The following is a 27,834-nucleotide window of genomic DNA, read 5'->3' as shown; positions in this document are numbered from 1 at the left end:
TGACTCTCCCCTCCAAGCCTGAAACCTTCTATAAGAGGAAATAGGAAAATATCATTAAGAAGCTGAAAAGGCAGATGATTTACTTTGCTTTTATCTAATTTGTGTTTTAGAAACTTGCGCTTATATTCAGATAGGTGAGATCTGGCCTGGTCACAAGAGCATTACTGATTTATTCATTTAACAGCTGTTTATTGAATGTTCATGAGAGCATAACAAGAAAATTAGGTCTTTTTCTAAGGGACTGACAGATAATGGGGGAAACAATAACTAGGCAGGTTTAATAACACAGTACATGGCATATTGGAAGTTTAAAACATTACTGGAGGATCAACCCAGATTTTGGAAGCCCAAAGAATACATAAGAATTGGCTAAATAAAGAGGAGCAGGGGCCTGGTATACCAGGCTGTGTGAAGAATGTTAGGAGTGAAAGAAAGCATCATGTATTCAGGGAAATGTAGAGAATAAAGAAGTTTGGTGTGCCTGGGTGTCCTTCGGGTGGGAGATAGGGGTGGGAAATGAGGCTAGAGAGGACAGCAGGGGCTTGAAGAACTTCATAGTTACCTACTCTTAAATGTGATGAGCCATTGAAGGGATTTCAGCAGAGATCTAATCAGATCTGCGTTATAAAAAAGATTGTCTTGCAGTATAGCTGAATGGTTAGGGTGGGAGTTAGAACAAGACTAAATTGCCATGGAAGAGATTTCATCCTTTCTGTCTTGACAGTTGAGCTGTTTGTGTCCTCTCCCATCCTGCCATTCTGGGGACTGAGAATTTGAGTCTATTAGCATTCTTGCTCTAAAATTATGGACTTAAAAGAAAGTTAGTCCCTAGGTAGAAATCCTGTCTATGTTTCAGGTGTTTGACTTTTAAAAAGAAATAATATAACTCAGGCTTTAAATTACTTATTAACTACATTATTCTGCCTATGTGTTAGTATCAGTGACTGCAGATTTATCCCCGGGGATCTCCTTCAATAAAGTGTAAGTGCTATTGAATAAATGGTTTTCGGAGCATGGTTTCCTTTGTTAACATACCAGAATCTGAAGTCTATAATCCTACGCAGAAGTTCTCCAGTACTAATCCTACTAGGTTATTTTACTGAAGACAGAAAACAATCATCTGTTGGCTTGACAGAGGCTCAGAATCATTAGCAGAAAATCTAAAATCTTTTATATTAAGGTTCAGGAATGACAGGGTGAGACTACGTTCATGTTCATACAGTTTTTCTGTTTCCTTAAAGCTGTCATCCAGCTAAAGTTGTATATGTGGAAAACTTATATGACAGTAAGTAGGCTTTAGATTTAATTTTTCTGGAGCCTTTTGTCTATATTATTTTAGAATTCATCTTAAAAGAGTATCATGTATTAATGGGATTTTTATTAATCGGATCAAAATAAACCAAACCATTTTCATGGTTGAAAACTGAAGGAAATTTTTCTTGGTAGAAATTCTTTGTCAGAGTGAAGAGCCTCAACATTTATGAGGAGGAACTTTCAAACCTTATACCACCCATGCTTTTGCTAGAATCTTTCTTTAGATCAGTTTTTTTTTAACCAAACATTTTATTTAAAGAGGAAACTTCACATTACTAACATATCAGAAGGACCAGTATCATTTGCCATAAATAGAAGATAAGTCTAAAAGTGAATAAACTAAACTTTAAAAATTAGTGTCTGGGACTTCCCTGGTGATCCAGTGGTAAAGAATCCACCTTACGGGCTTCCCTGGTAGTGCAGTGGTTGAGAGTCCGCCTGCTGATGCAGGGGACACGGGTTCGTGCCCGGTCCGGGAAGATCCCACTTGCTGCGGAGCGGCTAGGCCCGTGAGCCGTGACCGCTGAGCCTGCGCGTCCGGAGGCTGTGCTTCACAACGGGAGAGGCCACAACAGTGAGAGGCCCGCGTACCGCAAAAAAAAAAAAAAAAAAGAATCCACCTTACAAGGCAGGGGACGCGGGTTTGATCCCTGGTCAGAGAACTAACATCCCACATGCTGCAGGGCAACTGGGCCTGTGTGCCACAACTACTGAGCTCATGCACCTCAACTAGAGAGCCCACGTGCTGCAAACTACGGAGCCCAAACACTCTGGAACCCATGCGCCACAACTACAGAGCCCATGCGTCCTGGAGCCTGTGCGCCACACCTAGAGAAGAGAAAACCCACACGCCACAACTAGAGAGAAGCCCATGCACCACAGCGAAGAACCCAAGTGCCGCCATGAAAGATCCTGTGTGCCTCAACAAACATCTCATGTGCTGCAATTGAGACCTGATGCAACCAAAAAATAAATAAAATAAATAAATAAATCTAAAAAAAAAAAAAAAAATGTTAGTGTCTGACTCCAGACCCGTTTTGTGTTTTAAGAAGGAAGATGTAACAATGCTAAGAAATTACCCAAAGGCTTACTGAGACCTTTCTTTTCTTTGGAAAGAGACTAGTTTTCTCACTCTTCGATTCAGTTAACTAATACCATGTCTAATTATCACTTAATGTTTTCTCACGCTTTGAGAAAGTTTATTAGTAGGATACATCTTCAAGTCCTCTAAAAGTAATGGCATTTTGCAAATATAAACTAACAAAATTAAAAAGGAGAAGAAATGGGATGATGTATGTCCATTGACTGTCTTACTCTCCTTCCCCCTTTTATCTGTGCTTAATTGGGAGAAACGAAAGTTAGCAGAAGCCAAACTAGCCTTGCTTTTGTTTTAATGTGGCTACAATTTAGAGTGGTATTTTGATTCTCATCCTCACTCTCCTATGGATGAGGATTAGTTTGGTGACAGATAATTACAGTATTCTGATGGGGTTGGTATTAGTGTAAACCAGAGCACTATTCAAGGAATAAATGTATATACTTCTAATTTATTATGTTCATCTTTCCTGGCAAGATTAACCTGTTGACATGGCAAGGTGGCACCTAGGAGTGAGTTATTGTGATTTAGTCTGTCTTTAAAAAGTTGTTAAATATTTACTGTACAAATTGCATTAAGAACTTCCTATAGATGATGATACTTTAATATTCTTTTTCTCATGATTCTATATTTTACTGTCTACCACCTCTCCTAATAAGTCCTCTCAAGATTCACAATTTGCAATAACTGCTTAGAGTTAATTTGAATCTAATGGTTAACATAAATAAACTGATTAATATTGCTGTTGGCTGATTATTAGTAAACATTTATATTAAGATAAATCAAGGATAACATTCCTAACTGAAGACTAGGCAAAAGTGTATTGCTTCAAAATAGAGAATTTTTAGGGCTTCCCTGGTGGCGCAGTGGTTCAGAGTCCGCCTGCCGATGCAGGTGACTCGGGTTCATGCCCCGGTCCGGGAGGATCCCACATGAGCCCATGAGCCATGGCCACTGAGCCTGTGCGTCCGGAGCCTGTGCTCCGCAACGGGAGAGGCCACAATAGTGAGAGGCCCGCGTTCCACAAAAAAAAAAAAAAAAAAAAAATAGAATTTTTACGTTCAGCACTTTCCAACTTTTGTCTCAAACAGACATTTAGATAATTAATTATGAGGACTTTTTCAGAAATTAATTTTTTTCTAAGTATATAATAACATGTTTCGTACACTGGTTTTATACCATTTTGAAAACATACCTTGAATGTACCTATACTTAGGCCATTTTCTAACATCATCTGTCACTTAAAATTTAAACAAAATTGGAACATTTCATGATGCTATCATATGGAAATTTTGTACTTTTTTCTTGTTCAGTTGAAATTTTTTATAATAATTTGAACAAAAATAGGAAATGGTTGATTTAAATATTGGTTCTATTTAACTTCGTATGCCTCATTAATATTAAGTAGCTTATTTACTTTATTTCAGAGAAATTATTCAGAAGCCACCTTAATAATCACTGCAATAAAAAGATCAAAGGACTTCCAAAACAGTAAAATTCTTTTGCCTGTCTATTGCTGTAATAGACACGAAGAACAAAAAGTTTAACATTTGTCTATAAAGGATAAGTAGAATTCACTCCCTTGCATAGTTTTTGAAAACTTTATTACCATAAATGTTCCATTTTTCAGGTGCCCTCAATATAGCAATATTGACACTCCTCTTTCTTGCCTAATGCAGAAAAAAACCAGTTTTTCTTTTATTTTATCCAAAAAGCCTTAATTTCTGTTTTTTTCTTTAGTTTTATAATTGGATGATTTTTGTGTTTAATACTTTTAATTTTTATATCTACAAGCAATGGAAGAAATAGTTCCCTAGGGGCCAAAAGAGTGGCCTGGGGCGGGGGGCGAGGGGGAGCGCATGTGAGAATGACAGCATGATACAAAAGTAGGAGGTAAAGGATGTATAAAGGTGTAAGCAGTGTTTGTTAGACACATGCCAAAGACAGCCTGTGATTAGATGTTTACTGCACATAAGTCCAAGCTCACTGCCACTTAATTTTATGCCAGTTATGAGAGATCAAAATCTGGTAAAAATGAATTTTCCTAATTGTCATGACTTAGGCAGATAAAAGACAAAAGTATTTCCTGAATTCCTTTTGTTCTGTCATTTTGAAATAATTTTGATTAGTATAATATTTATGTTCCAGCCTCTATGTTTTTATTGATTTCCCTTCTTGTTTCTGAAGAATAAGCCAAACTGCTTTAAATTGTGTTAAAGTTATAATAAATATATAGTAGCATATAGCTGTGTAAAGAATACAAGGAATAATATTATAACCTAACTTTTGTGTAGGATATAGAGTTTCAGAAGTTCTTAGATGTGTATTACTAGTTTTTTCTGCTCTGTGTGGTAGACAAGAAAATATTCTTGTTCAACAAAGAGTGAAACTATTACTTAGAGTTTAACATTTAAAAACTTACTAATAGGTAATAAATCTGGGATTTCGCTCCCCACTTTCCTGATGCCTGTAGTGTTCATTATCAAAAACAACATTTATGAAGAAAGAGGGACTTCCCTGGTGGTCCAGTGGGTAGGACTCCATGCTCCCAAGGCCGGGAGCCTGGGCTCAATCCCTGGACAGGGAGCTAAATCACACATGCAGCTACTAAAGATCCTGCATGCCGCAACAAAGATCCCTCATGCTGCAACTAAGACCCAGCACAGCCAAATAAATAATTAAAAAAAAAAAAAAAGACAAGTTGATTGACCTGTAGTCCAGATACTTCTATTGTTATACCCCATTGCTACCTTTTACCAAAATTGTTCATTGATCACTAAATTGTCATGCTTGTGTAATGACTAGACTTCCGCTTTAGCTGATTCCTGAAAAACACTTAGATCAAGTACCAAAGTACAGCTTATTCTATTATTTAAGTGAGTAACAAACATAAACTCATTAAAATTATAAATTGACTTAATACTTCTACTTCAGTAGCATAACATATAAAATGATTATTTATTCCTTGTCAGATTGCATTAGATGAGCTTTATGTTTCAAGATGGTTTCCACTGTCTTACTTCTGACAAAATCTCAAACAATCTTAATTGCTGAATTTGAAGTCTCTTGCTAAGTAAGATTTAGTTTGTAAATCTTTCTGGGCATGTCATGATAAGTAACCTGTCCCATAATATCTACAGTTTTTTAGAACTATAAGGGCTGCTCTTAAGAGTTCAGATAGGAAAACAAGACCATAAATACTGTGATTTGTTCCAAGGTCTCTGATGCTTAGTGGCAGAGAGCTATGATAAGACCTCAAATTTCCTAATGTCCCAATCAAGTATATTTATTTACTAAATTGAACTTAACTTCCAAAGAACAATTGGATTTATGCATCAGTGAATAATTGGAAATTGAAGTGTGAACTTATTTCTGATTTGGCTTTGGAAATTTAGGATACATTAAAAAAAATTTTAATGTTGACAATGAAGTAAAATTTTTTAATTGAAAATTTTGCTTTTGATAATTAAAGAAGTATATATAAGAATGCAGATTCTACAGAATTTTTCTGATTTTTCTTTCGCTTATCTTTTTTCATTCCCCTGAAGAATTTTTGTTAACACTATGATAAGATGTTAAAAGGCAGCATATTTCATTAGATATGCATAGCCATTTGAGTTGTGCCTAGGTAATAATTACTAGATCACTAAGGTACACTAAGTAAGGTAAACTGTGTTTTATGGTCTGTAGAACATGAGCTGGTAGCAACTTCATGTAATTATCACTTAAATGAAGATTAAGTCAGCTTTACCCATTTGATTTTTTTTTTTGCTCAAAAGAATTAATAAAAACATTTCCTCTGAAAATTTCGTAGTTATTGATTGTATGTATTTTTCCTTTACTGTCTTTTCAAGCTGATTTGGTATCTACTTGCATAGACTAGGGTGGTGTGTTGGAGATACAATTATTTTCTCTATGTTGCTGGAGAAGCCTCTTCCCACCCCCCCAAACACCCTATTGTTTTCCATCTCCTGAATTTTGTTACTATCTTAGTATGTCCTGTATTTGTAATATCTTTAACTCCCTTGTCAAGAAGAAATGAAAGAGTTTATTAGCAAAACTCGATATTTAAATAACAAATAGCAAAAACAACTCTTGCCTATTTATGACCAGTTGTTGATCAGCATTTTATTTTAGATTCTTAAAAAAGAAAGAACTTGAAAGCAACTCTGTCACCTCCATTAATAAAGTGATTTGTGTCATTGGTAACGTAATACTTTAAACCTTTATATATGTATTGTTTCCACTTGAAATATAATTATCTAGTGTGAAAATTCGTTTTGTTGCCCACAAAATAATCACAGTGTGAAAATGTGAGCCCTTCAGATTTTAAGTACCATTCTTGGTGAAATTCTTCTTCTCCTGGCCATTTCAACCTGTGTTATCTCAAAATGAAGTCAAAGTACAGCCATAGTAGTTTGGTTTCACTTTTGAGTAAGTGTGGCACTTCGTAGCCTCCTTGGAGTTGGAGCAAAGGCAAATAGTTTGTCCTTGATCTTGACTCCAGTAGACAAATAATCATATTTTGTATATTTAGTATTTGATAGCTTCACCAAAAATTTGAAAAAGGCACTTGCCACCAATCAATCTTAATTGCTAATAAGGACGTGACACAAATGACTCTGTTGAGTGTAAGGTGTTCTCAACATTGAACTTCTCTTTAATAGCATTATTAAAGTAAGCATCCTTGATTGCCCTTTCCCTTAGCTATCCCAAAGTGTCTTCCAGTGCAAAGTTCATCAGTTTTTAAAATAACTGAATTATCTTGTAGAAATACCCAATTCCTTTTTATCCAACTAAGCAATAAGATTAGTTGATTTACTTCTTAAATGGCATATTTTCTATCAAACTCTCTTGTTTTAACTCCTTTAAGTTAGTTCCTTTAGGGCTTCAGTTGAGAAAGAATTTCAGTTCCAGTCCTCCTACATTTGTTTTCATTGGAAAAACATTTCCTATCTTTTCTTTTTCCTCTGTCTCTCAAACCTACAAAGTGAAAAAGGCCTGATTTCGTAGACAAGAAGCACTTGTTGCAACATATATATATATATATATATATATATATATATATATTTTTTTTTTTTTTTTTTTTTAAGTTTCTTTTTGTGATGACCTTGAACAAGTTCAGTGGTTCGTCAACCTTTTTTACTTGGTGGTGGAGACAGCAGTGCCAACATTTATTTTAATATCTCTTCTTAGCCTCAGTCGGATTGTCCCCTGGTGAAGCATATTACTTGTGGCAACTCCATTCCACAGCAGCACACAGTACCGTATTTGTCCTGTGATGTTTAATCTGACTGGAAAACTATTATATTTTTATCTAATCTAAAAATCAAGGTTTTATTTTCAAAGGCTTCTCATACCTCTGTTTTGAATATTCCCTTCTCTCCTATTGCTCATTTATGCTTCATTTAAGACAAAGAAGATTTTATTTTCTACTTTCATTTACATCATATTGAAAACTAAAACCAGTACTTCCATTTGGAAAGAATTTAAGTGAAAACAAAAGGGAATCTAGAGTTTAAAACTAAGCTTTAAAATAAACACGGCAAATGTTCATCTTACAAAGGCCTTATCCCATTTAGTGGTGCATTTCAAAAATTATTTTCATGTTTTCTATAGACATTAGAAGCAAATAATTCTCCACAGTAATATTTTAAAAAATCTTTCTGCTTACTTTTACTTTAAATTTTTTTTTTAACTATAATTCCTGGCAAAGAGCTTTAGAACTGTGGAGTATGATATGGTGCATTGTTTTATAGGTAAATATAGAAGTTTCATTCTCTTGTAGTTTTAGAATCTTCCTCTAAGACTCTAATTCTTAATACTTCTGAATCTGGACATTTCAGCACATGGTGTCCTGATTACTTCTTCAATGTGGCTCTGCTTTTGAAATGTTTATTTCAACAGTTTGATAGTTTTGACTTTCGAATTGGGAGTGCAGGGGATTGAAGTGGCCTTTCCTAATGTCCGACCAAGACAATAGTTGTATTAAGCTGTTTTTAGTTTATAGATTATAAGAGAACATAATTCTGATATCTTGTAGTCATACAAATATCCAGCTTAATGTGGGTGGTAGAATTAGAAGAAGCAGTTCAATATAACTGAATGTTGAGTTAATGGGTTTCTTTTTTCTTTTTGTTTTTCACAAGAAAGATTTGCCCATTCTGCTCACATCCTAGTTTAGATTATATGTCACAGAGCCAAAATTTGCTTAATTTATTAGCTGTGTAGTTGGAATTCACAGCATAGTGGAAAATGTTTGCAGATAATTCTGTGCAATAGTAGAAACTTCAGTTGATTCCTCGTATTTCTTCAGGGCAGTGATCACAACCAGATTCAACGTATGCACAAAGCAGCGGATACCATGGTAGCGGCCGTCGCTGATTGCTTTTACCATGTTGGATCCATTGTCAGTCTCAAAGACCTACTTCCAGCTAGGTGCCTTGAACTCAAATAGCTTTTCACACAGACTTCAGGATGTGAGCTAAGGTATGGCCTTTTTTCATGAGCTGGGCCTACATATGGGTTGACAGTAACCTGCAGCTTTTATAGAGAAGAGACTGCTGTCTGGAGTTGAATGTCAGACAATGACTAGTTGTAGTCATCATTAGGCAGGTAGTGTGTGTTCTCCATATATTTGAAGTACTTTTACCTTTTGAAGATTATTCCTTTTTCTGCTGTATGTTTTTTCAAAAAGACTATCCACATAAAAAATCCTCGTTAGAACCTGCTGTCAAGGTCTAATTATGTCTGCTTTATGATTCAGCCATTATCTTCAAGATGTATATGATTATTTCTTATACGCATTTGGTGTAAAAAATGCTGTTTTTAAATTTTCTGATTTTTTTGCACTATTCTTAAACATTTCTAAAACTTTGTGGTAAAAATAACAAAAATTTTTATCCTAACTATTTGCAATATTTTAATAATAGAGATTTCTCCTACTAATCATCTTTTAAAAACTGGAGTTAGGAAATTGGTATTCATGAATAGGGCTTGAAATTTAGAATCAGTAGTTTTCTGAGGGTAACTTGCTCTAAATTGCACGAGGCAGTTTACTCTCCATGCCAGAGGTTCTTGTTTCTTCAAGGAGAAAATATCCTAATTCCGGGAAAATGAGCTTCACTCCTGTAATCTTCCTTCTCTGCTTGGCAAGATATGTTTCTTTAAGTGACATCTTTATTGAGAATATAATGGATCAACTGACTAATGATAGATTTAGGAAACCATCTTTATTTTATCATGGTTGTAACCATAACTCTTCTGTTTTCTCAAACTACTTACTGTTGTTTTCCTATTGTTCAGTGGCCCTTCTAATTAAGAATTTTTTTAAGCCCCAGGAAGAGAATCATTTACAATTGGGGAGAGAGAGAGTCTTTATAAATTCAGAGGGGGTACTGTCAATCAACTTAAGTGTTTTTTCTTGACTCTCAGTGTTTCACAAAGTTTGTGAACAGCCATTGGAAAATGCAGAATTTGAGAACCTGTTTGAGCTTGTCTACCAGAATCATATCTTTATTTAAAAAATTGTCAGACTCACTATTAAACTCTAGTCTCAACTTAACTTCATAGCTGTAAAAGATGCAGTATGTTATTTGATTCTAGCAGTAAAATGTCTCTTTCAGTCTTAAAACATTCATTCACTATATTCTCCTTACTTACATATGCAAACATATATGTTCGTGTACATGTTCACACACAGAGGTTGATGACTGATACGATGCACAGCATAACATCTACCAGGTGGTTCCTTAGTAGCAAATGAGAGTTGGCCGTGTGTTCTCTGTGACTCCTACATATACATCAGGGAAGATAAGAGAGGGTAGGAGAAAAAGCAGTAACCCAGTGACACATTATGGTTCTTAAGTTAACTCCTCTTGCCAGGTGAGGTGGTGTATGAGGTGGTATAAAAATATCTGTGGCTGCTAGATTTTAACACAGTGCGGGAGCCAATTCAAGACTCACGCATAACACTAAATCCGTTTACCCTTGTTATCCATCTGAGTGGCTCTTCTTAATTTACCTCTTATTATCTACCTAAAGTTAAGCACTGAATTGCTTCTGAGCAGATTTTTGTCTTTGCGATAAAGAACAGTTTATTTGGACATAGATTGCATGATATTATGTTGTTAAGGACTCTTCTATCTTCTGTTAGTCTCTTTATAGTTCTCTAAGGCTCCATGCCCACTTGGTGAAATGTTGTTTTAATATGATAGCCATGTCCTTTTGTTAGTAGCTGTACAAACTAGAAAAATGAAGGATGCGTAGTTTAGATCATACCTTCGCATAAACATTTTAAACACTTTTATTTATATGTGATTTCAGTTTGTTTTAAATTATCTATTTAATGAATTAACAAAGATGTAGATTTTTAATATCTAAGCAGTAGTTTAATGATGATCTGAATAAAACATGCTGAGAGTTGAAATAGAAAAAAGGAAATTGATATTTAGTTGCTGTTTTTAGTGAACCTTGCTACTGCATTCACCTAGAAAATTTAATTTGAGTCTATATTAGACCCTGAATAGGGAATACAGAAGAATATCTTTAAAATGATTATACCCTAAAACTTAGTGTTTAAATAAAGATTCAGTGTATAGAAGCACATTATATTAAGTTACCTAGTAGTGAACCTGCACTTTATTCTGGAATTTTTCCTTTTCCCCCCCCTTGGAAATTAATATACTCTAAGTGAAATACAAATAGTATTAAACTGAAAATCCACCTATGGATCTTTGATTCCCAGGTCTTAGAAGGCAGAGGATCTTTTACTTTTAGATATAGAAGTGATTTCTCTACTTCTAGATACATAATTACTGTAAGTATGTTTTTAAAGGTGTGGATCAAAGGACATACCAGGTATTGGGGTCTTTTTACAGTATGACATTTCTACAGTGTTTAACACTTGTCTGTTTTTGTATATGAAGAGACAACCTACCCGAAACTTTGGTTATTATGCTAGGCATTATCCTATGGCTTCAAAATGAATCTAATTTAAACTACTCCTGGTATATATCATGTGTATGTCAAATGAAATGCAGACTATCATGTTGATTTTAACCACTGTTACTGATTTATGGAAGTATTTATTTTTCAAAACTAAAAATCTTAATTTTCCTTGCATTTCTTTCCATATTAAAAAAACCTTTTCAGATCTAAAAGGGAAAATGTTAAAACAGGAGTAAAACCAGATGCATCTGATCAAGAGCCAGAAGGACTTACTCTTTTGGTGCCAGACATTCAGAGGACTGCTGAGATTGTTTATGCAGCCACTACCAGTTTGCGGCAAGCAAATCAAGGTACAGCACTATTCTCTTTATGCTCCTTTTCTTTTGATACAAAGATGTTTCATTTACCTACTGAAAACCGCCTTCTCTTCCCTCTATGTTAATGGTTTTCCAGCAAGTTATTTACTTAAAGATTCTGCTCTGTGTCAGGTTTTCAAGCTAATTATGTATAGTCTCTAATTTTAAAATATTTATCTCTACTGTGTATGATTTCTAAGACTGTTAGTAGGCTGACAGCATGCATTATAAATTTCTCTTTTCTACCCACTGTAAGTTATGAAATTGAAAAATGCAATTGTATTAGATAGAAAACAGTACATTAATAGTGTGTAAGAATTCAGTTAAAATTGGCATTTTCACGTATTAGCAATGGAAGAAATAAATGATTCTTCATCATCTGTTGCTTCATTTCTGCTGTTTTTGCCTGAATGGATGAAATCTAATTAGCATTTTAAGAATTTTAGCTTTAAAGTTGATAAGACTTTTAGCCCTATTCGTTATTTTTATGAAATAGAAAGAAATCTTTTAATTTTAAATGGTACAATAGGAAAATAATTACAAAGTTTGGTAATTTTTTGGAATTCTAAATCTGAACTCTAGAAGTTAATAGTTTTTTTGTTTTACTCTTTGAAAATGTATACTTATGTTATTTATCTTGAAATATTAAATAACAGAAAAAAAACTAGGTGAATATTCAAAGAAGGTGGCTATGAAACCCAAACCTTTATCAGTATTGAAATCACTTGAAGAAAAATATGTGGCTGTCATGAAGAAATTACAGTTTGGTAAGTTGAAATTGTACTTTTTATTTCTTCAGCTCTCATTTTACATTTTTTAATGGTGCTATTGAAATGTATTCTAGTAAAATTAAAGCATTTCAAACTTGCTTTTACCATGAATTATTCATATACTCTATGTATGTGTATATGTATGTTTATATATACACACATGCAAAAATTTTTATCATCTTTCTATCTCTGAATTTATACCTTTGTTTATAGTTACGTTTGGAAATCATGATTCAGTAGAAACCAGGAAAAAAGCAAAGCCAAATGTCTAACAAACAGGCAGAAAATGGTTTTCTTTCTTTATTTCTCCATGTCTGTATATCCTTGCCTGAAGGAAGCCAAGACCTGGGACTTTGAACCAAGTCTGTTACTCTTACCATTTTAGAATTCTAAGGGATATACCTTTGGAAAATGTAGCCTTTCCCATTCCAAAACTCTTGACAAGTAAGGACTGATGAAAAGATAATATCAGCACCCTTCATAAGGTGCTGGTTTATGAATAAACACTAGAATTCCAAATTTTGAGGACCATTATTAACTATTATTGTATGTCCCTCTTTTTCATTCTTGAGAACCAGCCTAAAGGACATTGACTTTATTAAAAAGAACACCAAAATAGGAGTCCAAAAAAAATGTATATTTATGTCATAACTGTCAGAGTCATAGGTCAGAGCCTTTGATTAATGTAAGTCAGCCAGGAGGCTTCTCTCATACCACATAAAATCATAAACTCTACCAATTGGATGTGACTTTAAATGTAATTGAGCTTTGCTATCCATTGACTTTTAGAATAATTTAGAAAAAATAATGGGTTTTCTGTTGTGTTGTTTTTTAGTAAACTGTGTGTTCTAACTTTGTATAAATATTTTCTCATATCACGATTCTTGTACAGCTTGATATTTATTGACTGCCTAATATTTTTTATAAGCCTAATTATTTTTTTAAAGTACTTTATATATTTAAAAAAAATATTTTTGGCTGCGCTGGGTCTTTGTTGCTCCGTGCGGGCTATCTCTAGTTGTGGTGAACAGGGGCTAGAATGTGGGCTCAGTAGTTGTGGTGCACGGGCTTAGTTGCCCCTCGGCATGTGGGATCTTCCCAGACCAGGTATTGAACCCGTGTCCCCTGCGTTGGCAGGTGGATTTTTAACCACTGCACCACCAGGGAAGTCCTTGACTGCCTAATATTCTCATATAAAGTACTGTCATTTGTTTAACCAATAACTAGACCTTTAGGTTGTTTCCAGTTTTTTAGTAACGTCTGCAACATCTCAGTGGGCATTATTGCATGTAAATATTTGTACACATCCAAGATTATTTCCTTAGGACAAATTAATAGAAGAGGAATTGCTGAGTCAAACAGTATGTAGGTTTTTAGCAACTAGCCATTATCTTCAATTGTATATTTTAATAAAATTTTGGTATTAGAAGACCCTGTTTTCTTATAGATACATGATATAAAAATTTCCTCCAGGCATGGGGATAGGCTCATGTTTGTATCTGGTGGATTGCTGTTTATAAAACTCAAAGGAAATTTATCCTTGTATTATGTGAAAGGCAGCAGAGTTGAGCAGATGAAATAACTCTGGTTTACAAGTTTCCTGATAGAAACTACTCAGTAGTCTTGCTGAGACATAGTGTATTTGTAGTGCACAGACCCATGACACCGTTTATAGGTCTTCCCCTTTTTTCTAGATTATAAACTTCTTGAAGGCAGATATATTTTCCTGTTTATTATTTAACCCAAAGAGCCTAGCCTAGGACCTTGCACTTAGTAAGTTCTTGGTAAAATTTACTGCATTAATGATAATTATAATGTAGTTTTAATGTGTTTGTGTATATTTAGAATTATATGAACACAAGATCAAAAGTTACCATTGTTTCTTTGTATTTGCCCTTGTATCAGTAGGTGGCTTTAATTTAGTTTTGTAAGATATTTAAATATCTTTGTTTTCATCCGTTGGTGGGGTGGGGTTAATCTGAATTAGAGATATAGTTCAAATCCACTTTTTTCTTTCTATTTTGTATGGACATATAGCTTATAAGTAAAGCATAACTTTAAGTCCTTCCAAATCTGCCTGAATAAACGGTTAAGAATTAACCCATTACTTATATTCTGTCAAAGTACTTCGAAGATTTCCCTAATAATCCTCTTTTATCCTATTAACTTAAATTTCAAAAGTAATACAGAAATAAACTTCAGCCTGTCGTTTCTGTTTTCTGATTCCAAATCAGTGCAAATATATAAAGACTTATTCTCTTTTTAAAAATGAAATATAATGAAATACTTTTTGGCATTTCATGTTCTGAATTATTTTGGCAAAAAACATTATAAACCATTCATTTTAAGAATAAATTATTTACTACTTTGCATTGTGATTTAAGTGCTTGATATTATATAATCTGCCTGCATGTCCAAATTGTAAATTAAAATTGATTTCTTCTTTTGCTTCCATGACACATTCCATTGCTCTAGCAGCGTTAACACACATATGTAGGTATTACATAAACATTTATAGTTTGCTTTTCTTCCGCATTGCTGTCCTCTCCATTTTGGGGGGGAAGAAGAGTTAGTGATTTGTTTGTTTGTAATTTTTTGTTATTATGACAGCTATCCTCCATTCTGGTTCTTTTTTTTTTTTTTCAGTGTTTTTTTTTTTTCTTTTCTTTTAGATACGTTTGAGATGGTTTCTGAAGATGAAGATGGGAAATTGGGTTTTAAAGTAAACTACCACTACATGTCTCAGGTGAAAAATGCAAACGATGCTAACAGTGCTGCCAGAGCCCGCCGCCTTGCACAGGAAGCTGTGACACTGTCAACCTCACTGCCTCTTTCATCGTCCTCTAGTGTTTTTGTGCGCTGTGATGAGGAGCGGCTTGACATCATGAAGGTAGAAAAAACAACTTTTTTTCCTATTTCCCTGGCTAATCCAGTTAATCAAATATCGTATAAAGTACTAGAAGTCACATGAATTTAAATAAATTTAATAAAAATTCTGTTGACCATTTTGGACATCAGTGAAGGGAGTCCTCTTCTAATGTTAGTTCAGAGTATGTGGATGAGAGTACTATTCAACATAAAGATTTAGAAGAAAATACCAAGATACCTTCCCTGAACAAAGGCTGTGTGCAATCTGTCATAGTTTTAGAACGTACTATCAAAGGATTTAATGCTGGTCAGTTGAAAAAAAGTTACAGGACTTCTTCCTTGTAATCCAGAATACTTCTTTCATGTTTTATACTATCAGTCTTCAAAATATTTTCTCTTTTTTTCTTTTCTAGGAAATTTATGTATTTACAGACTCATATGATTTAAGTAATGGTAGTACAATAATAAATAAAGCCAGCAGCTTTATGTTTTAACACTGTGGTGATCTGGCCTTAAATTCCAAGAGACGCTGCAGCTAGTAATTTTTAAAAATTTGATACCTGGGGTGGGAGGAACATTTCTTTACTTACTTTAGTTCATGGATTAAATATTGTGTCTTACTTAGATACACAGCTAAAACTATTGACCCTTTGATTTGAATAAGGTTTTTTGCTTGTTTGCTTTTTTGTTTTGCTCTTTTGGATAATTTTTCAGTAGAAATCTCATAGACCTTGCCTATTGACCACACTTTTCCTTGTTACAAACAGTAGAGCTGATTATTGTATGATTGCCTAGGGAAGTATTTTATTGCTAAATGGACCACACAGGTTCAAACTTGTGACTGTTAAGCATTAGGCTGTACCTCACATAAAGGATCCCAAGTTGCAGCCCCAAAATGTAAATCAGAGTTGTCACAGAATGGGACTCTAGTACCACTTGCCTCCACGCGCAGCTGTTCAGGACCCGAGGCTTTGCTGCTCATGTCTTGTACACTAAATATCTGTTGATTGACTCAAACATAATTCATTAAATAATTCTGACACTCACTGTTGGGTTCTCTGCTATTTTTTGGACTACCAGTAACCCTAAGGGAAACATCACACCTACTGTTCTCTCAGAACCCTTTTATCATAAGTTGTTACATGAAAACATTTATTCCTGTTATCTACTTGTCTCATTATCCCAGAAGAAAATATTTAAAAGTAAGCTATTTCTTGGATTTCCTTGGTGGCGCAGTGGCTGAGAATCTACCTGCCAATGCAGGGGACACAGGTTCGAGCTCTGGTCCGGGAAGATCCCACATGCCGTGGAGCAGATAAGCCTGTGCTCCACAACTACTGGGCCTATGCTCTAGAGCCTGCGAGCCCAACTACTGGGCCTATGTGCCACAACTACTAAAGCCCACGTGCCTAGAGCCCATGCTCTGCATCAAGAGAAGCCACCGCAATGAAGAGTAGCCCCTGCTCGCCTCAACTGGAGAACGTCCGTGCGCAGCAATGAAGACCCAGTGCAGCCAAAAATAAATAAATAAATAAAATAAATAAATTTATTTTTTAAATGTTAATTTATTTTTTTTTAAAGTAAGCTATTAAAACATTAACTTGAAGATTTGAAGCAGAAAGTTACTCTCATACCTTTGAGATATGATAATGAATATACCTAGAATCTCAAATTGTTGACAGTAATGTAGAGATCATGAAGGAAAGCTCTTAGAAAAAAAGTAACTTAATATTTTAAAAGGTATTTGCTGTTAAGGTAAGCTTTCCTGCTGCCAATGGGCATCTCTCTTTTAAAAGCCCATTTTCACCAAAACCAAATCACTTTAATTGTAATTTAAAACCGTTTCCTAGTCCTGTGTATGTTTTTAACTTTTAACTCCATTTTTAACACATTTTGGTAGACATGTATATAGGATGTAAGAAGTTTGTTCTTATTTCATGTTGAATTGTTTTTCTAAATAGGAGCATTTAGGAATAGTAACATAGGCTTTTGTGTTTGTATGCGCATACTAGGTTCTGATAACTGGTCCAGCAGACACTCCTTATGCAAATGGCTGCTTTGAGTTTGATGTCTATTTTCCTCAAGATTATCCCAGTTCACCTCCTCTTGTGAATCTAGAGACGACTGGTGGTCATAGTGTGCGATTCAATCCAAACCTTTATAATGATGGCAAGGTAATGTAATTGCAGTCTTTTGTTTCTAATGCCAAAGTATTGTAACCCAAAGGTTCTTTGTAATTTGAACAGAAATTTTGTTTTAGTTATCTTCTTTTCAAAAGTACACGAGTTTCTTTGTGTTTCTTTTCCCTGTATGCAAAGATTAGCCTGAGGAATGAGAGAGAAGGAACCAAAAATGGCAGAAACACAACAGTATTACAAAGCACTTATAGTCTTAAGGGGTTATTGTGAGGGACTAACTTATTCAACACATTCCTTGGCCAATTGAGAGCTATCTCCACTCAGAAGATAAGAGCCAGGTGCCTGTCTTTGCCATTCACCTTTCTTTACTTTCTGTATCTTCAATTCCAGTTATCTTTTCACAAGTGCCTGAAGATACTATCCGTGTTTTGTATGATAGGTACCATTGTGAAATTATTTTTAAAGTTTAATTTGTGTTAAAATGTTTTATATTTTCTTGTAAGTAGGAAGATGCGTTCCTGTCTCCACAAAAAAGTTGATGAAGAGGTATAATAAAAATCATTTCATATGGTAATAAACCTTTAAAAATTAGATTTAAAAGAAAAATCATCACCTTTCAAAGTAATTTTGGACAGTTTGATGAAATTTCAATAGTAAATTCCATGCTGAGAGTATTCAATGTTTAAAAATTACTAGAAGGTCGGAAGAAATTTCTCGATTTCATAAGCAGACACTTTGATGATGTGAGAATAATAGACGCTTGAAGTTGACTAGTTTATTAAAGATGGCCCAAGTTTCCCCTTGGTTTTGTCTTCCTATTTTTATTTTTTATTTTATTTTTTAATTAATTAATTAATTTATTTTTGGCTGTGTTGGGTCTTCGTTTTCGTGCAAGGGCTTTCTCTAGTTGCGGCAAGCGGGGGCCACTCTTCATCGCTGTGTGTGGGCCTCTCACTGTCATGGCCTCTCTTGTTGCGGAGCACAAGATCCAGACGTGCAGGCTCAGTAGTTGTGGCTCACGGGCCTAGCTGCTCTGCGGCATGTGGGATCCTCCCAGACCAGGGCTTGAACCTGTGTCCCCTGCATTGGCAGGCAGATTCTCAACCACTGCGCCACCAGGGAAGCCCCGTCTTCCTATTTTTAAAAGGTGCAGCCTGCCTCTGATCTGTGCTTACAAGTTATCATTTTGTCTTCACCATAAGCTCAAATCACAAAATTGGAATTCATTTTCTGGGTTTATTGTAGGATACTTAACCAGAGGTAAACCTTACTTTGGGGCTTCCCTGTTGGCGCAGTGGATAAGAATCTGCCCGCCAGTGCAGGGGACAGAGGTTCAATCCCTGGTCTGGGAAGATCCCACATGCCACACAGCAACTAAGCCTGTGCGCCACAACTACTGAAGCCTGCACGCCTAGAGCCCGTGCTCCGCAACAAGAGAGGGCACCGCAATGAGAAGCCCGCGCACCACAACAAAGAGTGGCCCCCGCTTGCCGCAACTAGAGAAAGCCCACGTGCAGCAGCAAATACTCAGTGTGGCCAAAAATAAATTAAGTAATTAAAAAAAAACAAACCTTACTTTGTTAGGGAAATCAAAGAACTGGTCTTTTATAACTGAGCAAAGTAGACAAAGTAGCAATGTTGACTTTATTCAAGAGAGAGTCTGGAACTTGAATAGAGTTTAAGTGTAGATGTTAAGAATTATTTAAGAAATTACTTCCTTGGACTTCCCTGGTGGCACAGTGGTTAAGAATCCTCCTGCCAGTTCAGTGGACCTGGGTTCAAGCCCTGGTCTGGAAAGATCCCACATGCCGCGGAACAACTAAGCCTGTGCACCACAACTACTGAGCCTGCGCTCTAGATCCCACAAGCCACAACTACTGAGCCCACATGCCACAACTGCTGAAACCCATGCACCTGGAGTCCGTGCTCTGCAACAAGAGAAGCCACCTCAGTAAGAAGCCTGTGCACAACAAAGAGTAGCCCCTCCCCCACTCGCCACAACTAGAGAAAGCCCACGTGCAACAACGAAGACCCAATGCAGCCAAAAATAAATAAATAAATAAATTTTTTAAAAACTAGAAATTACTTCCTGAAGACTTACTGGTATAAGGAAGAGGTTTAGGGTTTGAGATTCCAGTACCCTGAATTGTATAGTCTGTTCTGTTATACATTGGGACTAACATTTAACCTTGGGATCTAGATCTGTAGTTAGGGAGGAGATCCCTGCCATTGGTAGTCACAGGGATGCTCTAAAAACCAGGTGGGATGGTATGTCTGATAGTGCTTCAAACGATAATTCACAAAACTGTTCAGATACAAGTCTTTTAAAATTATTAATGAATTTATTTACTAAACAAATTGATGTATTTTGCATTATTGTTTTCATAGAGCATTAAAAGAATAGCAAGGAGATGGACTTCTCTGCTTTTTTAAGGACCACTTATTTTCCAAATCTGTTGCCCATTACATGAAATTATTAGTTTACAAGTACAGATAACATGTCCCTGGTTCTCTTTTTCCCAGAGTGACTGTTGACCTGTGTTTGGCAGATGCTTTGAGTTCATTCTTGCTCTTTGAGTGAACAAATAACTAATGTGTCTTCAAATTTGTTCCGAGGAACTCTCGGGATCCTCAAGACCCTTCAGGGAATCTGCAGGGTCCTCCCCTTTCCCACTTCATGTTTGCGTGAGGCCAGATTTTATTCATACATTTCAACCAAAGCAATATATAACAACATATTGAATGTAGAGGCAGGTATGAAATCAAGATCTCTTCTATTAAGCTATAACCCATTTTCAAAATTTACGGAATTTTGAAAGATTTTCTTACATGTAAAACAATACCACTTTTCCTCACCAAAAATTTTTGTTGTTGTTTGGAAAATAGTTATTTTTCATTAAAAAATATGTTAACTATATTAATGTGTAATAGCTGCTAACTCATTTTTCATTATGAAGAAATTGTAATGCCGCACAGATTTGGATCACATTTGAAGATACCAATTTGTTTTAACAGACCAACCCTTAGGGTTTTCTGGGGGGACATAAAACTGAGATACTTTGACATAATAACATTTCAATTTTATTTCTAGTTCTGGCAGGTTACTTTTAAAAAGCACTCCTTTCAATTCTGTTTATACTTTTCCCCCTTCTTCCTCAGGTTTGTTTAAGCATCTTAAATACATGGCATGGAAGACCAGAAGAGAAGTGGAATCCTCAGACCTCAAGCTTTTTGCAAGTAAACAAATTTCTCTTACAGTTTCACTTAGAAAATAAGGAACCATCTTGGTTTAAGAAAATTTTTTTTAGCGACCAAGAATAAACATAGTAAACCATAAAAAATAAAAAGCTAGATTGATAGGAAGTACATATTAAATAGCTTATAGGTGAGCAGTTAGTACACTGGAGTTATAGCTCATTTTGAGTTTAGAATCTTAAGTTAGGACATTAGAATTTTCATTTTGTCAAAATTCCCTTTTAAAAAATCCCTAACTTGCCTTAAAGTACACTCTGGTGCAACAAGATCAGGCCAGACAGATTAGCCTCTTCCATCTCCCAGTCACTATAAGGCTCAAACTCAGGTGAATAGAATTTAATAACTACTAGTGTTACATATCTCTCCACACATGATATGGTTCTTCTGTAATCTAGTTAATAATGGGACTCGGTGCTTCCCTGGTGGCACAGTGGTTAAGAATCCACCTGCCAGTGCAGATGACACGGGTTCGACCCCTGGTCCAGGAAAATCCCACGTGCTGTGGAGCAACTAAGCCTGTACGCCACAACTACTGAGCCTGTGCTCTAGAGCCTGTGGGCCACAACTGCTGAGCGCGCGCTCCTAGAGCCCATGCTCTGCAACAAGAGAAGCCATCACAATCAGAAGCCCTCCCACCGCAATGAAGAATAGCCCCCGCTTGCTGCAACTAGAGAAAGCCCGCATGCAACAATGAAGACCCAACACAGCCAAAAATAAAATAAATAAATAAATTTAAAAATAAAAAAAATAATGGTTCTCATCTGAGGTTTAGAAGTACTGTCCTGGAATTCATAAAGCTTGAGATTTGCCATTCTTATTTTGCAGAGCACTTAACACACATGTTTCATAGTCTTGAATTTTTTAAGTTAATTTTCACAAGCTATTTGAGTACATAAAATAAAATGTCATATAGTATCCCATCAAATTTTTTTTGCTGATGCTTTATCTTAATAGTTCAGAATTCCAGCAAAGAGACAGACATATTAATAATAGGAATTAACTTTGTTGCTTGATCATTGGGGAAACAGAAATAAATCACTGTTCCTGCATAATACTTTAAACTCACATTTGCAGTTTAGTGTTTAAGAAAGACCACCATAAATTATCCCCAGGTAAGCCTGTTAAAGTTGACCTACCTTGAAAGGATTCTTTTCCTACATTTGAATGAGGTAAAAGAGATATGAAAAATCGTTCTTTAGGATGTGACTTTTTTAGGTTCTCTGAAAAGACCTTGAAGCAGCCCCATGAATTAAATAGTACTGTAATATAAGTTTTTCCTTTGTGCTAATATGGAGACTCAAGAAAAACAGAGGTTATATGATTCATGCAGAGTAACTAAGGAAGTTACTAGAATGTTCCTCCAAGTAACTATAATACTTCTTCATTTCAGAAATGATTATGTAGCGGGAGGGATAAATTAGGAGTTTGGGATTAGCAGCTATAGGCTACTATATATAAAATAAACAAGAAGGTCCTACTGTATAGCACAGGGATCTATATTCAATATCTTGAAATAACCTATAATGGAAAAGAGTATGAAAAGAATATATGTATTTACTTTGCTGTACACCAGAAACTAACACAACATTGTAAATCAACTATACTTCAATTAAAAAAACTAGAAATGATTGTCAATTCTAGTTCAAAAACCTTAAAATATTTTTCTACATGTACGTTACTCTTGTCAACAGAAACTTTTTTTTTTTTTTTGCGGTATGCTGGCCTCTCACTTTTGTGGCCTCTCCCTTTGTGGAGCACAGGCTCCGGATGCGCAGGCTCAGCGGCCATGGCTCACGGGCCCAGCCGCTCCGCGGCATGTGGGATCTTCCCAGACCAGGGCACGAACCCGTGTCCCCTGCATCGGCAGGCGGACTCTCAACCACTGCGCCACCAGGGAAGCCCAACAGAAACTATTTTTATGATGAGTTTTACTCTGAAAGGAAACTCAGAGATATCTGGTTTTTCATGAAGTAAATTAGACTTACTGCGAAGTTGAATCAATTTTTGAAATGTTTGTTGGATTTATGTAGTTTTAAAAATAAATTTACAGTTTTCAACGTTTTTTAGTTTAAAATTGGATTTGCTTTTAACTTTTATATTATCTGTATGTCTAATATATACCAAAAATCCTGTGAAATAAAGAAACTTATTCTGAAGTGTTTAAATTTTACAACTTTGAAAACTTACTACACATAAGTATGATCTTTTCTGTATTTTCCCTTGAGGGTTTTTTTTCATATACATAGTTTACATAGTCATAATTAACATAGTAGATAATTATTTGTATATTGCTTTGTTCACCTAACATTAGAGCATATCCATCTTCCCAGTTTACAGTTTTATAATTTGCAAATGCTATGTAATAATCTTTTGAGTTCATATAGTATAATTGAACTATTTCACCACTGTTGACTAAATATTTTACTTTTATTATTTTAGTTTTACAAATAATACCATTATTATATGACTTTCTCTACATTTTAGATCATTTACTGAATATAGATTTCCAAATCTGTGACAAAATTGACTTGAGCAAGAACAAGAGAGGCTATATCTTTTCTGTGGCAAGAGTGAATCACCGCCTTGTTTTCTCCAGATCTTAGGGGGAAACTTTCAGTCTTTCCCCATTGAGTGTGATAATAGCTGTGGATTTTTCATAAATTCCCTTCATCATGTTGAGGACATTCCCCTCTACTAGTTTCTTGAGTATTTTCAACATGAACAGATGTTGGATTTTGTCAAATGCTTTTTCTGCATCTGTTGAAATGATTGTATTATTCTTATTTTTTATTCTATTAATATGATGTATTAATTTTTTGATATAAACCAACTTTGCTTTCCTGGGATAAAGCTCAGTTGGTCATGGTGTATAATTCTTTTTGTATGTAACTGGATTGTTTGCTTGTGTGTGTGCGTGTGTGTGTGTGTGTGTGTGTGTGTGTGTGTGTGTATATATATATATATATATATATATATATATATATATATATATATATACCATGCTGAGCAGCTTTCAGGATCTTAGTTCCCCAACCAGGGATTGAACCCTGGCCCAGGCAGTGAAAGTGCCGAGTCCTAACCACTGGACCGCCAGGGAAGTCCCAGTTTGCTAGTATTTTTCTTAAGGGTTTTGGTATCCATATTTCTAAGAAATATTGGCCTGTATTTTTGTGTGTGTTACACTGCTTTATAAACATCATACTAGTAACAAATGCATCTAGGCAGGAACACATTGCCCTTTGCTGTCTGTTAGATTCTTTCTTCAGAGGCAGACTACAGAGCCTTAGGAAAAATTACTTAATTTCTTTACTTTTAAAATTTATTTATTCTCGGCTGCGTGGGATCTTTTTTGCTGCGCACGGGCTTTCACTAGTTGTGGCGAGCGGGAGGTACTCTTCGTTGCGGTGCACAGGCTTCTCACTGCGGTGGCTTCTCTTGTTGCGGAACACAGGCTCTAGGCACGCGGGCTTCAGTAGTCGTGGCACACAGGCTCAGTAGTTGTGGCTCGTGAGCTCTAGAGTGCAGGCTCAGTAGTTGTGGTGCACGGGCTTAGTTGCTCCGCGGCATGTGGGAACTTCCTGGACCAGGGTGCTCACCCGTGTCCCCTGCATTGGCAGACGGATTCTTAATCACTCTGCCACCAGGGAATTCCCATATGTGGCTGGTTTTTAATGTTACTATAATCTACCTAAAATACATATTAATGCCTTATGAATAGTTTGTTCCAGTTGGATGTTAATAAAGATGTCATATGCAAGAGGAGTTAAACATATTTAATGTCATATAATCGGCCATTTATAAATATATTTATAATATAATAATATATAAATACTATCATTTTTCTTAAAATGGAAAGTTCTGGAAATCAGCCACTGCTTATAGTTCTACTCAATAGCAGCATAATTTTCCATAGAGGAGGATACTTACTGTTTTGAAAGGCTAAAAGCATTTTTAACTAAGACTGTTTCTTTCCATTACCCTAAACAAGTTATTAGTTTGTATAACATAGTTTCTTATTGCAAATTAATATTTTGGATTGTATATTCTGTACTTTCCTGTGTTTGAAATATCTATAATAAAAATTTTTAACATATACCAGACCAGGTCAAAGAATTAAATCTTCTGATAAGTTATAAATTGAAAATAAAGGCATTCATAGGAGGCAAGATTGCTGACTGCTTATGGCCTGGTAGGCTTAAAATTTTTGTTTGACACAGACAGTGAAAGGAAGCTGTTATATTGTTCTTGATTTAGTCAGCCTCTGAATAAATTATAATGAGAACAACTTGCCGTTTTGTGGATGCTAACATAAAGCTAAAGAGGAGAGGGACTGTAAATTCAGCCTATGAATAAAAGCTTTTTTGACTCTTGACTTTATGAAAATGTCAAAGAACTGACTAAGAATCGGTGAACTTACACTATGGAATGAAAATATATTCTGTTTATTACTAAGTATAACTTATATATATAGTATATTATGGTACATAATAGATATTTTTCTGTTAATTACCAACTCATTTTCAACTCATTCTAGGAAAACACTTTAGCCAGATGTGGCTATGATGAATATTGGGTTTTTTTGGTTTGTTTGTTTTTTGGTTTGATCCAGGGAGCTCTTTTAATTAAGTTTTGTTGATCAAAATGGAACTCATGCTGACTGTTTTTTTGCATATCCCTATTACATAAGTTAAAATATATTGTTTTTAGAGTACAAGTGATTTTGTTTTGCATTTTGCTATGTTCTGGATGTATGCTGTCATTTTCACTCCACGAAAGAATAGCTATTGTGTATTAATTACACATATGAACCCTACTGTTTATACCCCTCAACCCCTTATTTAATTCTCACAGTCATCCTAGAATGTAAGTAGGTATTATTTCTATTTACAGAAGACCAAAAAATAGATTCTGAGGGGATAAAGTTATTCTGCCTACCTTGGTCTCTCTGACTTCAAAATATAGTGTTTCTTAGAGTTAGATAAATCCTATTAATTTAGAATATTGAAAATCAAATCCTTTTAAAAAAGAAATTCTCTTCCCAAGGATTTACTTACTGGTTTTTCATGGGAGTGTTTTATGGGCCACAATAAAGTGTGATGTGAAATAAAATGAGTAAGTAGGTCAGATAATTCAAGGCTCCAGAAATTCCATAAAATGAATATTTTGACTCCTAAATAGCTGAGTTCACCAAAGAAAAATAAAGTGGCATTTATATATTTCCTAAAAGGTAATTGTTTAAAAAGTAAATAGAAGATGCCCATAAAAAGTAAATAATAATGTCACCCGGTGAGAAAAGAGCACGTGTTATAAATTATTCTTTGAATTTAATTCCAAGAAATATCGATCTCTGCTAATTTATTTGTTATCAAATGCAGATGTTATAGTTCAATTTTTTTAGCAAACAATATTAAACTCGAATTTATTTCTCAAATGTAGTTTTCTTTGTTCTATAAACAAAGCATCTATTTTTCATTTCCTGTATATAGTTTAGCTCTTTTTAAAAACCAGATGTGTTATGAATCTGAAGTAGTTTGTAAATTAAATCTCCAGCTGCTTGAGATTTATAAAACTATATTTTGTCTCAAAGGAGTTGAGGTTAAGTAAGTAACTGAATCCTATGTTACAAAATTTCTTTCTCTGCCTTTGTAGATAATGGGAATATACCCTACTCATATAGAGGAAGATTATTTAAAAGGGAAAAGGAAAGAAACTAATAAATATGCCCTGGAAGATTATTTCAGAAGTGTCAGATTTGAATTGGAGGAAAGCATATAGCCAAGGGAAATCACTTTCATTTAGTGATATATTTAGTTTCAGTATGTTTAAAATTTATGAGATCTTTGCCTCAGAATTATACAGGTTAATGTTTTTTTCTGTAGTTGACCTTGGCCTCAGTAACATGGTTATTTCTTCAGGTCATATTTAACTTTGTGTATTCATAGGTCATATATTTCAGGTTCAAGTTTTCCATTTTTTAAATTTTTTAAGAAAATATATCCCTTGACTTCTAAGGTGCATATCCTTGATGTTGTTTAATCATCTTTCCTAATGAAAACACAACTGCTGCTAATTGTTTTTCATTTATGAAGTGAGCAGATGATAGCTAATATTTTCCTGCCTCCAAAGATGTCATATTAGCCAGTTATATAAGTATATTAGCAAGCAGTACTATATTAACTAAGAGTGAACTCTCAATATTGGTTATATCTAGAGAAACAAACCTTCTGGTATGTATGTAGGGCGTCAGAGGTGGTCTTAGAGCCGTGTCATCTTGCCATTGAAAGCTTCTGGTAATATTTTTGTGATACCATGAAAGTAAATTTTCCTTGGAATGAAAGTAAAGACTGTGTCATGTGTAGTTTTCCTTACAAGTGAGTATTGTTAGCTTTATGCCCTTTAAGAGTAAGGACAGTTCGAGCAAAATGATGTCTAAATTGGTATGGGATGTTTATAAGCAAGTGTTTTTTTTAGTAGTTTCAGGAAATAGGATCTGCATACCTATTTTTCTTTTTCGAGGATTCAAGAATATAAAACACATATATATATATTATATAAGATTCTACTGTACCTATTTTAATTTTGCTCTAATAAGTATTTCAGTGTCAATTATTGACATCAATTTTATGGTGATAAAATTATGTGGAAGCACATATTAAAGGCACTCCTAGTTGATAAAGCAAGGTATTAGTTTACTGGTAGTAAAAATGTCCTATCATAACTATTCTTTATTTCTTTGGTCCTCAGGTGTTGGTGTCTGTTCAGTCCCTTATATTAGTAGCTGAGCCTTATTTTAATGAACCAGGATATGAACGGTCTAGAGGCACTCCCAGTGGCACACAGAGTTCTCGAGAATATGATGGAAACATTCGACAAGCAACAGTTAAGTGGGCAATGCTAGAACAAATCAGAAACCCTTCACCATGTTTTAAAGAGGTATGTTTAATAAAATTAATGAAATACTTTATTAAAGACATAATAGAATATAGTTTAGGTATTATACTTCCCTTTATATCTGTGGTATACTAAAGTTTACTCTTGTTTTTAGTTATGAAAAATCAGTAATAATATAGTACAGATGAATTTTTTAA

General features: G+C 34.9%; 1 protein-coding gene across 11 annotated transcripts in view; it reads left to right on the top strand.

The window, feature by feature from the left end:
• The window catches only part of BIRC6 (baculoviral IAP repeat containing 6), a 239,633-nt gene that overhangs the window by 193,737 nt on the left and 18,062 nt on the right, over window positions 1-27,834 (top strand). For all 11 annotated transcript variants that reach the window (XM_067007850.1, XM_067007847.1, XM_059078733.2 and 8 more), the window contains 6 exons: window positions 11,564-11,709; window positions 12,372-12,482; window positions 15,158-15,375; window positions 17,366-17,527; window positions 20,651-20,728; window positions 27,491-27,679. In XM_067007850.1, coding sequence (XP_066863951.1) covers window positions 11,564-11,709; window positions 12,372-12,482; window positions 15,158-15,375; window positions 17,366-17,527; window positions 20,651-20,728; window positions 27,491-27,679 — 904 coding nt within the window. The remainder of the gene's footprint in view (window positions 1-11,563; window positions 11,710-12,371; window positions 12,483-15,157; window positions 15,376-17,365; window positions 17,528-20,650; window positions 20,729-27,490; window positions 27,680-27,834) is intronic.

This window comes from Kogia breviceps, chromosome 11 (genome assembly GCF_026419965.1).
Source record: "Kogia breviceps isolate mKogBre1 chromosome 11, mKogBre1 haplotype 1, whole genome shotgun sequence".
Classification (NCBI taxonomy): Eukaryota; Metazoa; Chordata; class Mammalia; order Artiodactyla; family Physeteridae; genus Kogia; species Kogia breviceps.
Note: the sequence above shows the minus strand (reverse complement) of the source record. Positions and strands in the feature narration are given on the sequence as shown.